This window comes from Oncorhynchus keta, unplaced genomic scaffold (assembly GCF_023373465.1).
Source record: "Oncorhynchus keta strain PuntledgeMale-10-30-2019 unplaced genomic scaffold, Oket_V2 Un_scaffold_14384_pilon_pilon, whole genome shotgun sequence".
NCBI lineage: Eukaryota > Metazoa > Chordata > Actinopteri > Salmoniformes > Salmonidae > Oncorhynchus > Oncorhynchus keta.
Window position 1 is genome coordinate 1,845,001 of NW_026290787.1, and position 15,000 is coordinate 1,860,000.

At 49.8% G+C, this 15,000-nt stretch overlaps 1 protein-coding gene across 1 annotated transcript in view; it reads left to right on the top strand.

The window, feature by feature from the left end:
• LOC118375881 (tensin-like) overlaps positions 1–15,000 on the top strand; it is a 337,660-nt gene that overhangs the window by 179,909 nt on the left and 142,751 nt on the right. Inside the window, exons 2-3 of the mRNA XM_052513966.1 lie at positions 3,189–3,303; positions 5,535–5,572. Of these exons, the coding sequence (XP_052369926.1) occupies positions 3,189–3,303; positions 5,535–5,572 (153 nt within the window). The remainder of the gene's footprint in view (positions 1–3,188; positions 3,304–5,534; positions 5,573–15,000) is intronic.

The window sequence follows — 15,000 nt, forward strand, 5'->3', positions numbered from 1 at the left end:
TTTTCAGCCAGGTCCTCTTTAACTTAAGGGCTTTAAAGTCACACTGAGGTGATCCATAGCTGTTAAAGACTTAATGGCCAGCGAGCAGCTGCCAGTATCCCAGACAGCCCCAGACAGCTGCCAGTATCCCAGACAGCCCCAGATGTGCGGTTGGACAGAGTTTAATTCCAGAACAGGTTGCTTTGCCTCCCTTCTAGCCTTGTTCTCCTTCCCTGGGGGGTCAAATCTGCAAAAAAGTACTGAACAAGGAAAGTAGGGAGAGGTCTACTTTTAAAATGTTGTCCTCAAAATAGTTATAGACAGAAAAGCCCACCGGTCAACTTACCAAGCAAAACATGGTTTCAGACAGACTGACAGACATAAACTGAACTCAGCTCCAAGGTGACCAGGTAGTCTGTGGAACAGACAAATAAACCTGGTCTATCCACTTTAGCAAACTTTGTCCTCACCACCCACCCAATTTCTATAAAACCTCCACCCTCAGCTGGATGGAGCAGGGGGAGACTGCATGGCTGAAGAGGTCTGTCTGGGAAGGGGGACACCTAGTCAACTGAATGCGTTCAACTGAAATTTGTCTTCCGCATTTAACCCAACTCCTCTGAATCCGAGAGGTGCAGGGGGCTGCCTTAATCAACATCCACGTCGTCGTTACCGAGGGAGCAGTTGTTGTTGGGGGTTAAATGTAAAACGGCAGATGTTTCCACCTTGGCGGCTCAAGGATTCAAACCAGCAACCTTTCGGTTACTGCTGGTGGAGCAGGGGGAGACTGCGTGGCTGAAAAGGGGGACTGGTGTACTGTTAGTCTGGATAGGTGTAACAGCATTACAATAACACAAGACCGAGTCCACTCCATCAACAGATCTGTTTGTTAGAGTGGCAGTGTGTGTGTGTATGTGTTTGTGTGTGTGTGCATGTGTGTCTGTGCACGAGTGCGTGTGTTTGTGTTTCGTCGGGTTCCATGTCATTAGTTCTGCAAAGTTCTGCAGTGCGAATGGTCACTGCCAGAGTTAGTCTCAGCCAATACCTTGGTCTATCAGCATTACAATTAAGCAAGGATTCACACCCTTAGCGGCTAGCTGAAGCTTGTAGCCTTCGAGCAGCTAGCTAGCCGTTAGCTTCCCTCTCTGCGGCCCTATGCTTTCAGTGGCTAGCTTTTAGCTTTGTAGCAGCTAGCTAGCTGTTAGGGTTCCTCTCTCTGCAGTCAAGGTCAGTCGTCATCACCTCTCTGGAGCTTAGCAGGCGTGTCACTGGGTGACAAAAGCCATTAAGATGTAGGGAGATAGGGGAGCAAAACGCTGAGAAGCACACTTATAAAAGCTCAGAGACAAATTGGCAGTGGCACATAGGAGAGAGACAGAGAGAGGGGGGGAGGGAGGGAGAGGGAGAGAGAGAGACGGAGGGGGGGGACTGCTACTCCAGACTCAGAGCTCACAGACGGTGTGGCTATTATGTCTTTCATCAGAACCAGGCTAGTGCCGGGACGATACCCGTGTGTGTGTGTGTGTGTGTGTGTGTGTGTGTGTGTGTGTGTGTGTGTGTGTGTGTGTGTGTGTGTGTGTGTGTGTGTGTGTGTGTGTGTGTGTGTGTGTGTGTGTGTGTGTGTGTGTGTGTGTGTGTGTGTGTGTGTGTGTGTGTGTGTGTGTGTGTGCGTGTGTGTGGGGCAGGGAAAGAAAACACCAGGCGGATTTAACTTCTTTAGAAAAGCAGTCCTGCATACCACCCTGCATACCACTGCTGGTTTGCTTCTGACGCTATGCAGGGTTGGTCCTGGTCAGTCCCTGGATGGGAGACCAGATGCTGCTGGAAGTGATGTTGGAGGGCCAGTAGGAGGCAGTCTTTCCTCTGGTCTAACAAAAATATCCCAATGCCCCAGGGCAGTGTTCCCAATCACTGCCCTGGGGCATTGGGTTATTTCTTTTTTTTTAGACCAGAGGAAAGACTGCCTCCTACTGGCCCTCCAACACCACTTCCAGCAGCATCTGGTCTCCCATTGGGGACACTGCCCTGTGTAGGGTGCTGTCTTTTGGATGGGACGTTAAACGGGTGTCCTGACTCTCTGCGGTCATTAAAGATCCCATGGCACTTATCGTAAGAGTAGGGGTGTTAACCCCGATGTCCTGGCTAAATTACCAATCTGGCCCTCAAACCATCACGATCACCTAATAATCCCCAGTTTACAATTGGCTCATTCATCCCCCTCCTCTCCCCTGTAACTATTCCCCAGGCCGTTGCTACAAATGAGAACGTGTTCTCAGTCAACTTACCTGGTAAAATAACGGATAAATAAATAAAATACAAAAAATGTTGGAAACAAACATCATGTTGCCATCAAAAGTCATATTTATTTTACGAGCCATAGCACACAATGTTTTACATACATCAAGTTTTTAAATGACCAAAGAGTTTGTTCTGCTTCATGTTTTCATTTTTGCCAAAAGAAAAAATATCCCGAAAAAGTATCGTCAGTAGTTTCTGGACTGCATTTAGACTCTTGTACTGTATTCTGTGTCGTATCATTAGGGGTAAAGCAGCCATTTCCAGCTCAGTCGTTTGAAGGCTAAACAGAGATTTGTTGTAGCATTTCTAGAGCTTATCTCTCCTCAGGCTGCACTGAGGCAAGGCTGCCTGCTCATCTATTTACAGTACACCCCCCCACACATACACACACACACAAACAGATAGATACACACACACACGCACACGCACATGCGCACATAGACACATGCATGGATGCACGCACGTACACAGACGCACACACACACGGTTGGTTTCTAGAGATTCTGGGCCCTGTGGCTGCTGTGAGGCCTGTTCCTCCTCTCTTCCTCATGAATTAATCATTTAATAAGACAACTTCAAAGAGGAAACATCCTGTGCTGGAGAATATGGGCTGCTACTGCTGCTACAACTAACTATGACACTCCCACACACTGCTTCACACGCTACGTGTGTGTTTGTGTTTGTGCGGGTCATGTAGTGTGTAGCTGTGTGTGTGTGTGTCCAACCAGTAGCACCCGCCATCTCCTCTTTTGTTTCCTTAAACACACAAGCCTGTGTATTGATTATATTCATTACAGAAACACTGAAGGCTGTCGATAGAGGCACCATTCGCTTGCTAATTTCATAATGAATTGTTGATCTTATCCAAGTCTTCTCCTCCCTAACCTCTTCCTCTCTCTATCTCCCCTCAGCCTGAGGAGTTGGAGAGTGTCCACACACACAATTTCAAGCTTAAGCCCTTCAAGAAAGTCAAGAGCTGTGATGTATGTCAGCAGGCCATCACCAAGGATGGGCTCATCTGTAAAGGTGAGTGGATGGATGGAAAGTTGGCGTTTTCACAGGGACACGGTTCAGCACAATGGACATCTTCTGTCTCTCTCTGCCATGTTTTTGACCACGAGCCATTGGTGATTCCCCCATACTTCCTCTATCCATTTATCCTTTTGTCAATTTCTCTCTCCCTCTATCCTCCCGTCCTTCTCGCTCTCCCTCCCTCTCCCTCTCCCTCTCTCCCCCTCTATCCTCCCCCTCTCTGTTTCTCTCTCTCTCTGTTATGAAAAGCTACCTCTTCACACAGAGAGCAGTTGACAAACCTCCGTCCAGTAAGCCCAGAAGCAGTCTGGGGGGAGTCTGGTCTGGGCTCAGTTTGAGGGCTTTGGCAGAGGCTTTGCTGTTAAAATTAGCCTGCTGCTGCTGCTGCATTAGCCCAGATAAGAGAGGGAGAAAGAAAGAGGGAGAGATTGGTTGGTGTAGAGAGGGGGAGAGGGGATGAGAGAGAGAGAACGAGAGAGAGCGAAAGAGAGAGATTAGGAAATTATGCTGCGACAAATATTGTATATTATGATCTTTGCTGGTAACATCCTCTGGATCTTTCTAAGCTGTCAGAGCTGCCATTGTTTACAAACAAAAGGCTAGAGTCACATGATCCTCGGAGCATTCTGCAGCCTCTTCCTGTCGCCGTCTGTGGTTGCCAGGAAGTGTTGCTATGGCCCCTCACAATGGGAGCCATCCTCCACTGACGCAGGGTGGCGTGTGGCCAGAGACAGAGAGACATGCGGCACACATGCACTCGCGCGCACACACACACACACACACACACACACACACACACACACACACACACACACACACACACACACACACACACACACACACACACACACACACACACACACACACACACACACACACACACACACACACACACACACACACACACACACACACAAGGATGAATGTTTACGTTTTCTCCAGATAGAATTGAACTAGATAAACAGTCAAACCCCCATTAAATATATTGCTGCAATATAGTAAAGCATTTCTGCCCAGCGTCTCAATATGATTAGCGCCATCTTTTGGCCGTAAAGAGTCTGTGTGTTTAATATTACTATAATAATCCTGTGTGTTTGCTTTACACTATCAGGCTCAATGTGCAATGTCGTCCTGAGGATTTCATTACACACACACACACACACACACACACACACACACACACACACACACACACACACACACACACACACACACACACACACACACACACACACACACACACACACACACACACACACACACACACACAGCACACACACAGCATGCATGCATGCACACACAAGCACAAGCAGGCACACACACACATGCAGGTACACACACAGACACACACTCCACCTGGGGACCACCTGAGCTGGTGGTAGGAAGCAGGTGTGTGGGGTCAGAGGTCATCACATGGCCACATCACTTCACAACATGGCCTCTGTCACCCCCTGCCCACACACGCTGCTCAGAGAGGACACATGCGCGTGCTTGCAGCCTTACGCACATACACTAACCATCAACTATGTATCAAGTAAAGATAATGACCTGCAATCATACTTGTACAATCTTAAACAACAACCGACATGTGTATGACATTGTTGCACCTAATAAAATGTACTAATTGATCATGTTTATAAGCAGTTTATAGGCAGAATAGTGGGACTGTGATGTTGACTGTATCCTGCCACATGGGGGCAGCACAGAGGTGTTTAGCAGCCCAGGGAAGGTTGCCAGGTCTGACCCCTGTAGCTCCTCTTTACTCCATCTCTCCTATCAAAGTCCTGCTCTCCTAACAAGGTAAAGAGCTGGCCTTTTCCCACCCAATATGGCAGTCTTCTGAGGCTAATGCAGCCTCACAGGAGTGTGTTTATAGCTCTGTGTGTGTGTGTGTGTGTGTGTGTGTGTGTGTGTGTGTGTGTGTGTGTGTGTGTGTGTGTGTGTGTGTGTGTGTGTGTGTGTGTGTGTGTGTGTGTGTGTGTGTGTGTGTGTGTGTGTGTGTGTGTGTGTGTGTGTGTGTGTGTGAGTGTGTATGTGTGTTTGTATGCGTGCATGAGTGCGTGTGTGTGTGTGTATGTGTGCGTGCGTGTGTGTGTTTGGTTATTAAGAACAGTTCCAAGAGCAGCGTCTGAGAAAAAGCCAAGTCCTCAGGTCAGAGAGAATAGAATAGTATCTGGTACAACATGTGACCTTAAACTAACTCTGTGTTTTCTGCTGTCTTTCAGTGTGCAAGCTGGGCATCCATAAGAAGTGTGAGGTGAAGGTAAGGAAGCCATGGAATCCTTTCTATTTTAATATCCTTGGGCTCCAGAGGAGAGTCAGAAGGGTGGTATTTTGGCAGAGAGAAACAAATGGAACCAAAAAGGAAATGTTGTGTTTGTTAGGAGACATCAGTCGTCTCAGAGAGGCAGCTGTGCCTGTTTCACCCTGGCAGCTCCTGTTTTGTAGCACACATGGACACACGCACGCACACAGATACACACTCACTCGTACACGCACGCACACAGATACACACTCACTCGTACACGCACGCACACAGATACACACTCACTCGTACACGCATGCACACAGATACACACTCACTCGTACACGCATGCACACAGATACACACTCACTCGTACACGCACGCACACAGATACACACTCACTCGTACACGCACGCACACAGATACACACTCACTCGTACACGCACGCACACAGATACACACTCACTCGTACACGCACGCACACAGATACACACTCACTCGTACACGCACGCACACAGATACACACTCACTCGTACACGCACGCACACAGATACACACTCACTCGTACACGCACGCACACAGATACACACTCACTCGTACACGCACGCACACAGATACACACTCACTCGTACACGCACGCACACTGATACACACTCACTCGTACACGCACGCACACAGATACACACTCACTCGTACACGCATGCACACAGATACACACTCACTCGTACACGCACGCACACAGATACACACTCTCTTGTGCACACTCACTTGTACACACACACACACACACACACACACACACACACACACACACACACACACACACACACACACACACACACACACACACACACACACACACACACCTTGCCCCCATCCTGTGATGATGCCGTGGAAGAGGAAGAACACATGGAGAGAGGGAAGGAGAGAGAGAAAGAGAAGGGAACGGGCGGAGGAGGAAAACGTTGGAGCGTGGTTTGGTTTTCAGATTTGTAAATACGGAGGTGGTAACTGAAGGGGACCTCTGTCTCTTTCTCTCCTCTCTTCTTGCATTCTTATATTCTGTCTCTTTCTTTCTCTCTCCCTCACACCCGCCTGACAGCCATTACTACAATGGTAGTGGTGGTTTGAGTGGATGAGAGTACCAAGCTTGTTGGACCATCTAATGCCACCTCCGTAACCCCCTGTCCTCCCTCCCCCTCACCTCCGTACCCCTTCGTCCTCCCTCCCCCTCACCTTCGTACCCCCCCGTCCCCTCACCTTCGTACCCCCTCGTCCTCCCTCCCCCTCACCTCCGTACCCCTCGTCCTCCCTCCCCTTCACCTCCGTACTCCCCCCCATCCCTCACCTTCGTACCCCCCCCCCTCACCTCCCCTCACCTCCATACCCCCGTCCTCCCTCCCCCCTCACCTCCGTACCCCCCTCGTCCTCCCTCCCCTTCACCTCCGTACCCCCTCGTCCTCCCTCCCCTTCACCTCCGTACCCCCTCGTCCTCCCTCCCCTTCACCTCCGTACCGCCTCGTCCTCCCTCCCATTCACCTCCGTACCCCCTTGTCCTCCCTCCCCTTCACCTCCGTACCCCCTCGTCCTCCCTCCCCTTCACCTCCGTACCGCCTCGTCCTCCCTCCCATTCACCTCCGTACCCCCTTGTCCTCCCTCCCCTTCACCTCCGTACCCCCTCGTCCTCCCTCCCCTTCACCCCCGTACCCCCCTGTCCTCCCTCCCCTTCACCTCCGTACCCCCTCATCCTCCCTCCTCTTCACCTCCGTACCCACCTGTCCTCCACCTCCGTACCCCCCTGTCCTCCCTCCCCTTCACCTCCATACCCCCCTATCCTTCCTCCCCTTCACCTCCGTACCCCCCTGTCCTTCCTCCCCTTCACCTCCGTACCCCCTGTCCTTCCTCCCCTTCACCTACGTACCCCCGGGTCCTTCCTCCCCTTCACCTCCGTACCCCCTGTCCTTCCTCCCCTTCACCCCCATACCCCCTGTCCTTCCTCCCCTTCACCTTCGTACCCCCCTGTCCTTTCTCCCCTTCATCTCCGTACCCCCTGTCCTTCCTCCCCTCACCTCCGTACCCCCTGTCCTCCACCTCCGTACCCCCTGTCCTCCCTCCCCTTCACCTCCGTACCCCCATCCCCTCACCTCCGTACCCCCTGTCCTTCCTCCCCCTCACCTCCGTACCCCCTGTCCTTTCTCCCCTTCATCTCTGTACCCCCTGTCCTTCCTCCCCCTCACCTCCGTACCTCCTCCCTCCCCCTCACCTTCGTACCCCCCGTCCCCTCACCTTCGTACCCCCTCGTCCTCCCTCCCCCTCACCTCCGTACCCCTCGTCCTCCCTCCCCCCTCACCTTCGTACCCCCCCGTCCCCTCACCTTCGTACCCCCCTCGTCCTCCCTCCCCCTCACCTCCGTGCCCCTCGTCCTCCCTCCCTTCACCTCCCCCATCCCCTCACCTTCGTACCCCCTCCCCCTCACCTCCGTCCCCCTCGTCCTCCCTCCCCTTCACCCCGTACCCCCTGTCCTCCCTCCCCTTCACCTCCGTACCCCCTCATCCTCCCTCCTCTTCACCTCCGTACCCACCTGTCCTCCCTCCTTTACCTCCGTACCCCCTCGTCCTCCCTCCCTTCACCCCGTACCCCCTGTCCTCCCTCCCCTTCACCTCCGTACCCCTCATCCTCCCTCCTCTTCACCTCCGTACCCACCTGTCCTCCACCTCCGTACCCCCTGTCCTCCCTCCCCTTCACCTCCATACCCCCTATCCTTCCTCCCCTTCACCTCCGTACCCCCTGTCCTTCCTCCCCTTCACCTCCGTACCCCCTGTCCTTCCTCCCCTTCACCTACGTACCCCCTGTCCTTCCTCCCCCTCACCTCCGTACCCCCTGTCCTCCACCTCCGTACCCCTGTCCTCCCTCCCCTTCACCTCCGTCCCCCATCCCCTCACCTCCGTACCCCCTGTCCTTCCTCCCCTCACCTCCGTACCCCCTGTCCTTTCTCCCCTTCATCTCTGTACCCCCTGTCCTTCCTCCCCCTCACCTCCATACCCCCTGTCCTCCATCTCCGTACCCCCTGTCCTCCCTCCCCTTCACCTCCGTACCCCCTCACCTCCGTACCCCCCGTCCTTCCTTACCTCCTGTTAACGAGAGGTTGCGACACACACAAGGGTTCCCACCCCTATGGGGGTAGGTCACCAGGGAGTGATTGGGTCGCCCCTGTTCAACCCCCCCCCCTCGCCCAAATCTCCCTTCAGAAACTATACCACAAATGAACCAGTCTGTTTATTTATCGAAGGGTTACTACAGAAACCAGAGTTTTGTATTCCTCAAACATCCTGAAGAAAATGAGATCAATGAGGCATTGAGTCAAAGAGAGAAGGACAACAGTCAGTGAAACCTGGAATCATTCATTTTTTTTACCTTAAGAACAAATTATTATTTTCAATGACGGCCTAGGAACAGTGGGTTAACTGCCTGTTCAGGGGCAGAACGACAGATTTGTACCTTGTCAGCTCGGGGATTTGAACTTGTAACCTGTGTAGGACCTCTGCATACACTCTTAGAAAAACAGCCGATATCTAGAATCAATAAGGTGTCTTCGGCTGTCCCCATAGGAGAACACTTTGAAGACACAGATCTGGGATCAGCGTACCGTCCTCATGATCATAACCTTAACAATTAGAAGGGACAATTTAAAACTGAGCTTAGAGCAGTGCCCTGCATAGTCGTTATCTTTACAGTAAGTTGCTTGCTTGCCGAACTGAAATATGTATCCTGTAGAGGCTGCAGTGAGAGACTCACAGGCGAAGGTTGGCTGGCTGGTAATGTTAGGTTAATGGGTAACATTGAATCTCTGAGATGACTTTGTCCCTGAAGAAAATAGCCATACTATATCACAGTAAGAGGAAGGAGAGAGAAAGTGAGAGAGAGAAACAGTATGTGAGAGAGAGAGAGAGAGAGAGAGAGAGAGAGAGAGAGAGAGAGAGAGAGAGAGAGAGACAAGAATAGTGAGAGGGAGAGAGAGAGAGAGAGAGAGAGAGAGAGAGAGAGCAAAAGAGAGCAAAAGAAAGAACTAGAGAGAGAGAGAGCAAAAGAGAGAGAAAGAAAGAACTAGAGAGAGAGAGAACAAAAGAGAGAGAAAGAGAGAGAGAGAGCAAGAGAGAAATAGAGAGCGAGAGAGAGAGAGCAAAGAGAGAAATAGAGAGAGAGAAAGAGAGAGAGAGAGAGAGAGAGAGAGAGAGCAGAAGAGAGAGAAACAAGGGTGAGAGTGAGAAGGAGAGAAGAAGAGAGGGAGAAAGACAAATGGAGAGAGAAAAAAGAAGGAGATAAAGATAGACTGTTTGAAAGAGAGATGCTGAAATCAGTAGAGTCCTTTAGCTAACTAACTGGAGCCAAACAGATTCTAATCATAGATCTTGGAAAGAACTGAGTGTTTGAGCACGGTGGATTTCATCAACAATTACAGTCCCTTGGACAGACTTTATCCCTTTCATTCTGTTACTGCCCTTATCCCTGTGTTGGCTTAGCTAAGGCAAAACATTTATGTTAGCTTAATCCGCTGAAATGACCGCTAGATGAAAATAAATGAAACACAATGTTGTGTTGGCGCGCTCAAATAGCCTTAATGCAAACATTACTGTGGACTAAGGCCAACGGCCATGCTTTCTTTAGCTGACTCGGTGTTGACCTTGTACTGTAAACATGTCATACGAGGCTTTCTGTGATCAGGAAGACTTGGGGAGTGCTTATGCTAATCTTCAGCATTTCTTCTATCTTGATGTATATACACAGTGTCCCGAGACTACGGCTTTCATTTACATTCTCTCCTCATTTCACAACAATGTTACCTCGCTCTCATTTCACAACATTGCTGTAACATCTCTGCAACATTCCTCTAACTTTGAACGGAAATAGAAAAGCAGTGAAGAGCTGCTGCATGTCCCTCAGTTTAAGAGAGATGTACCAGAACACAACATCTGAACATTCCACAGACATAACCCAGTAGATACCCTCTAGCTACAGTCCTGACAGGCAGACAGGGGCTAATCGCCATGCTATACCCGCATAGTTATAACTTGGATTCATATGTTTTCCTTTGCCTTTAAACACAAACCAACCGACTGTCTATCCATTGATCTATGTTGTTGAAACCGCAAAGGCGCTCTGGTTTCGGGTCGTAGTGACTCGTTCCTGCCCGTTCATGTTTTGGGGGTGAGGGCTGTGTTGTTCTGCTGCTATAGACAGAGGAACTGTAGTGACCCCTCGGTGTTTGTTATGGTTGTCGATGTGTAGGTGGTTGGTCTGGATTATGTTATGTTGTGGTCCGGGGGTTTGACAGAGCTGGAGATGAAGCTGAAAGGCTTGGAGACAGTAGCTGTGTACGGCCCCAAAAAGGCGGTCACATCTTGGGGCCTCTCTCCTAGGTTGGCTTTGTGGCCCATAACTTTAAGCCCTGTGAATTCTCATGTGACCCACCAACAAATTCAAAAAACATGTTTCAAGCTGCAACCCATTCCTAAGCTATGAGTTAAGACAGTGGTTCCCAACCAACTAGGACTTCTGTGGGTCTTGGCCTGTCCACAGAAGCTACTAGGACCTCTGGAGGTCTTGGCCTGTCCACAGAAGCTACTAGGACCTCTGGAGGTCTTGGCCTGTCCACAGGGGCTACTAGGACCTCTGGAGGTCTTGGCCTGTCCACAGGGTCTACTAGGACCTCTGTGGGTCTTGGCCTGTCCACAGAAGCTACTAGGACCTCTGGAGGTCTTGGCTTATCCACTGCGGCTACTAGGACCTCTTTGGGTCTTGGCCTGTCCACAGAAGCTACTAGGACCTCTGGAGGTCTTGGCCTATCCACTGCGGCTACTAGGACCTCTGGAGGTCTTGGCCTATCCACTGCGGCTACTAGGACCTCTGGAGGTCTTGGCCTATCCACTGCGGCTACTAGGACCTCTGAAGGTCTTGGCCTATCCACTGCGGCTTCTAGGGCCTCTGGAGGTCTTGGCCTATCCACTGTGGCTTCTAGGACCTCTGGAGGTCTTGGCCTATCCACAGGGGTACTAGGACCTCTGGAGGTCTTGGCCTATCCACAGGGGTACTAGGACCTCTGGGGGTCATGGCCTATCCACAGGGGTCTTGGCCTGTCGTAGGGGCTACTAGGACAAAATTCCAGATTCCAAATTGAGCAGCAGCTGCTGAAAAAATGAGCTCCTACGAATATTTAAATGTTTATGTTTTTTAGAGTGAAGTACATTGGAAAAAAGCAAAATAAAACTGCAAGACTGAATTGGAGACAAAACAAGCAACAAACAAAGAAGATAGGCTTTGGAAAAAGTTACTATTTTCCATTAAATTGTACAGTTATCTTAGCTAGCTGAATTTTTTACCAGTTGCTAACCAGTTGCTAGGGACTCTCCTGGAAGAAGCTAGCTAGCTAACAAAGAATAGCAAAGAATAAGAAAGACAAAATAAGGACCGGACCCCTACCCCTACCCCGGTCAACAGCACTGCACCCCCCACAGCAACTCGTCCAAGCCTTCTCCATTTCTCCTTCTCCCAAATCCAGTTACTGTAGCTGATGTTCCGAAACAGCTGCAAAATCTTGACCCCCAGAAATCAGCCTTGCTAGATCTGGACCCTTTGTTTCTAAAATGATCTGCCGAAATTGTCGCAACCCCTATTACTAGCCTGTTCAACCTCTGTTTCATGTCGCCTGAGATTCCCAAAGATTGGAAAGCAGCTGCGGTCATCCCACTCTTCAAAGGGGGGGACACTCTTGACTCAAACTACCACAGACCTATATCTATCCTACCCTGCCTTTCTAAGGTCTTCGAAAGCCAAGTTAACAAACAGATTACCGACCATTTCGAATCCCACCGTATCTTTTCCGCTATGCAATCTGGTTTCAGAGCTGGTCATGGGTGCACCTCAGCCACGCTCAAGGTCCTAAACGATATCTTAACCGCCATCAATAAGAAAAAATACTGTGCAGCCGTATTCATTGAACTGGCCAAGGATTTCGACTCTTGTCAATCATCACATCCTCATCGGCAGACTCATCAGCCTTGGTTTCTCAAATGATTGCCTCGCCTGATTCACCAACTACTTCTCTGAAAGAGTTCAGTGTGTCAAATCTGAGGGCCTGTTGTCCGGGCCTCTGGCAGTCTCTATGGGGGTGCCACAGGGTTCAATTCTTGGGCCGACCCACTTCTCTGTATATATCAATGATGTCGCTCTTGCTGCTGGTGAGTCTTTGATCCACCTCTACGCAGACGACACCATTCTGTATACCTCTGGCCCTTCTTTGGACACTGTGATAACAACCCTCTAGACGAGATTCAATGCCATACAACTCTCCTTCCGTGGCCTCCAACTGCTTTTAAATACAAGTAAAACTAAATGCATGCTTTTCAACCGATCGCTGCGTGCACCTGCCCACCTGTCTAGCATCACTACTCTGGACGGTTCTGACTTAGAATATGTGGACAACTACAAATAGCTAGGTGTCTGGTTAGACTGTAAACTCTCCTTCCAGACTCACATCTCCAATCCAAAGTTAAATCTAGAATTGGCTTCCTATTTTGCAACAAAGCATCCTTCACTCATGCTGCCAAACATACCCTCGTAAAACTGACCATCTTACCAATCCTCGACTTTGGCAATGTCATTTACAAAATAGCCTCCAACACCCTACTCAACAAATTGGATGCAGTCTATCACAGTGCCACCCGTTTTGTCACCAAAGCCCCATATATTACCCACCACTGCGACATGTACGCTCTCGTTGGCTGGCCCTCGCTTCATACTCATTGCCAAACCCAGTGGCTCCAGGTCCTCTACAAGACCCTGCTAGTTAAAGTCCCGCCTTATCTCAGCTCGCTGGTCACCATAGCATCACCCACCTGTAGCACGCGTTCCAGCAGGTATATCTCACTTGTCACCCCCAAAGCCAACTCCTCCTTTGGCTGCCTCTCCTTCTAGTTCTCTGCTGCCAATGACTGGAACAAACTACAAAAATCTCTGAAACTGGAAACACTTATCTCCCTAACTAGGTTTAAGCCCCAGCTGTCAGAGCAGCTCACTGCACCCGTACATAGCCCATCTCTAAATAACCCAAAAAACTACCGCTTCCCCTACTGTATTTATTTATTTATTTTGCTCCTTTGCACCCTAGTATTTCTACTTTGCACACTCATCTACGGTCAAATCTACAATTCCAGTGTTGTAATTGCTATATTGTATTTACTTCGCCACCATGGCCTATTTATTGCCTTTACCTCCCTTACCTCACCTCATTTGCTCACATCGTATATAGACTTATTTTTATACTGTATTATTGACTGTATGTTTGTTTTACTCCATGTGTAACTCTGTGTTGTTATATGTGTCGAACTGCTTTGCTTTATCTTGGCCAGGTCGCAGTTGTAAATTATAACTTGTTCTCAACTTGCCTACCTGGTTAAATAAAAATAAAAATAAATAAAAGGACCTCTGGGGGTCTTGGCCTATCCACAGAGTCATGACCAGTCAACAATAGGTTTGATGAACAGTGTGATGGACAGTGTGATGGACAGTGTGATGGACAGTGTGATGGACAGTGTGATGGACAGTGTGATGAACAGTGTGATGGACAGTGTGATGGACAGAGTAATGGACAGTGTGATGAACAGTGTGATGGACAGTGTGATGGACAGAGTGATGGACAGTGTGATGGACAGAGTGATGAACAGTTTGATGGACAGTGTGATGGACAGTGTGATGGACAGTGTGATGGACAGAGTGATGGACAGTGTGATGGACAGTGTGATGAACAGTGTGATGAACAATTTGATGGACAGTGTGATGGACAGTGTGATGGACAGTGTGATGGACAGAGTGATGGACAGTGTGATGGACAGTGTGATGAACAGTGTGATGAACAATTTGATGGACAGTGTGATGGACAGTGTGATGGACAGTGTGATGGACAGTGTGATGGACAGTGTGATGGACAGTGTGATGAACAGTGTGATGGACAGTGTGATGGACAGTGTGATGGACAGTGTGATGGACAGTGTGATGGACAGAGTGATGGACAGAGTGATGAACAGTGTGATGGACAGTGTGATGGACAGTGTGATGAACAGAGTGATGGACAGTGTGATGGACAGTGTGATGAACAGTGTGATGGACAGTGTGATGGACAGTGTGATGGACAGTGGGATGGACAGTGTGATGGACAGTGTGATGGATAGTGTGATGGACAGTGTGCCCTCAGCTATACTGAAACCTAGTGGGTTTCCCACGTCTCAGAATGGATTTCCAGCTGTCTCTGCTGCTGCTGCTTCTGAACCCCATTCCCTCTGCCGTTCCCTCACTACTCTATTACTGTCCTGTCACAGAAAAGCTTCCTGGAATGCTGCTGTCGTGCTGTGGGATCTTGGGTTGGAGTCCTCAGACTTGGTTTGGCGTTGAGG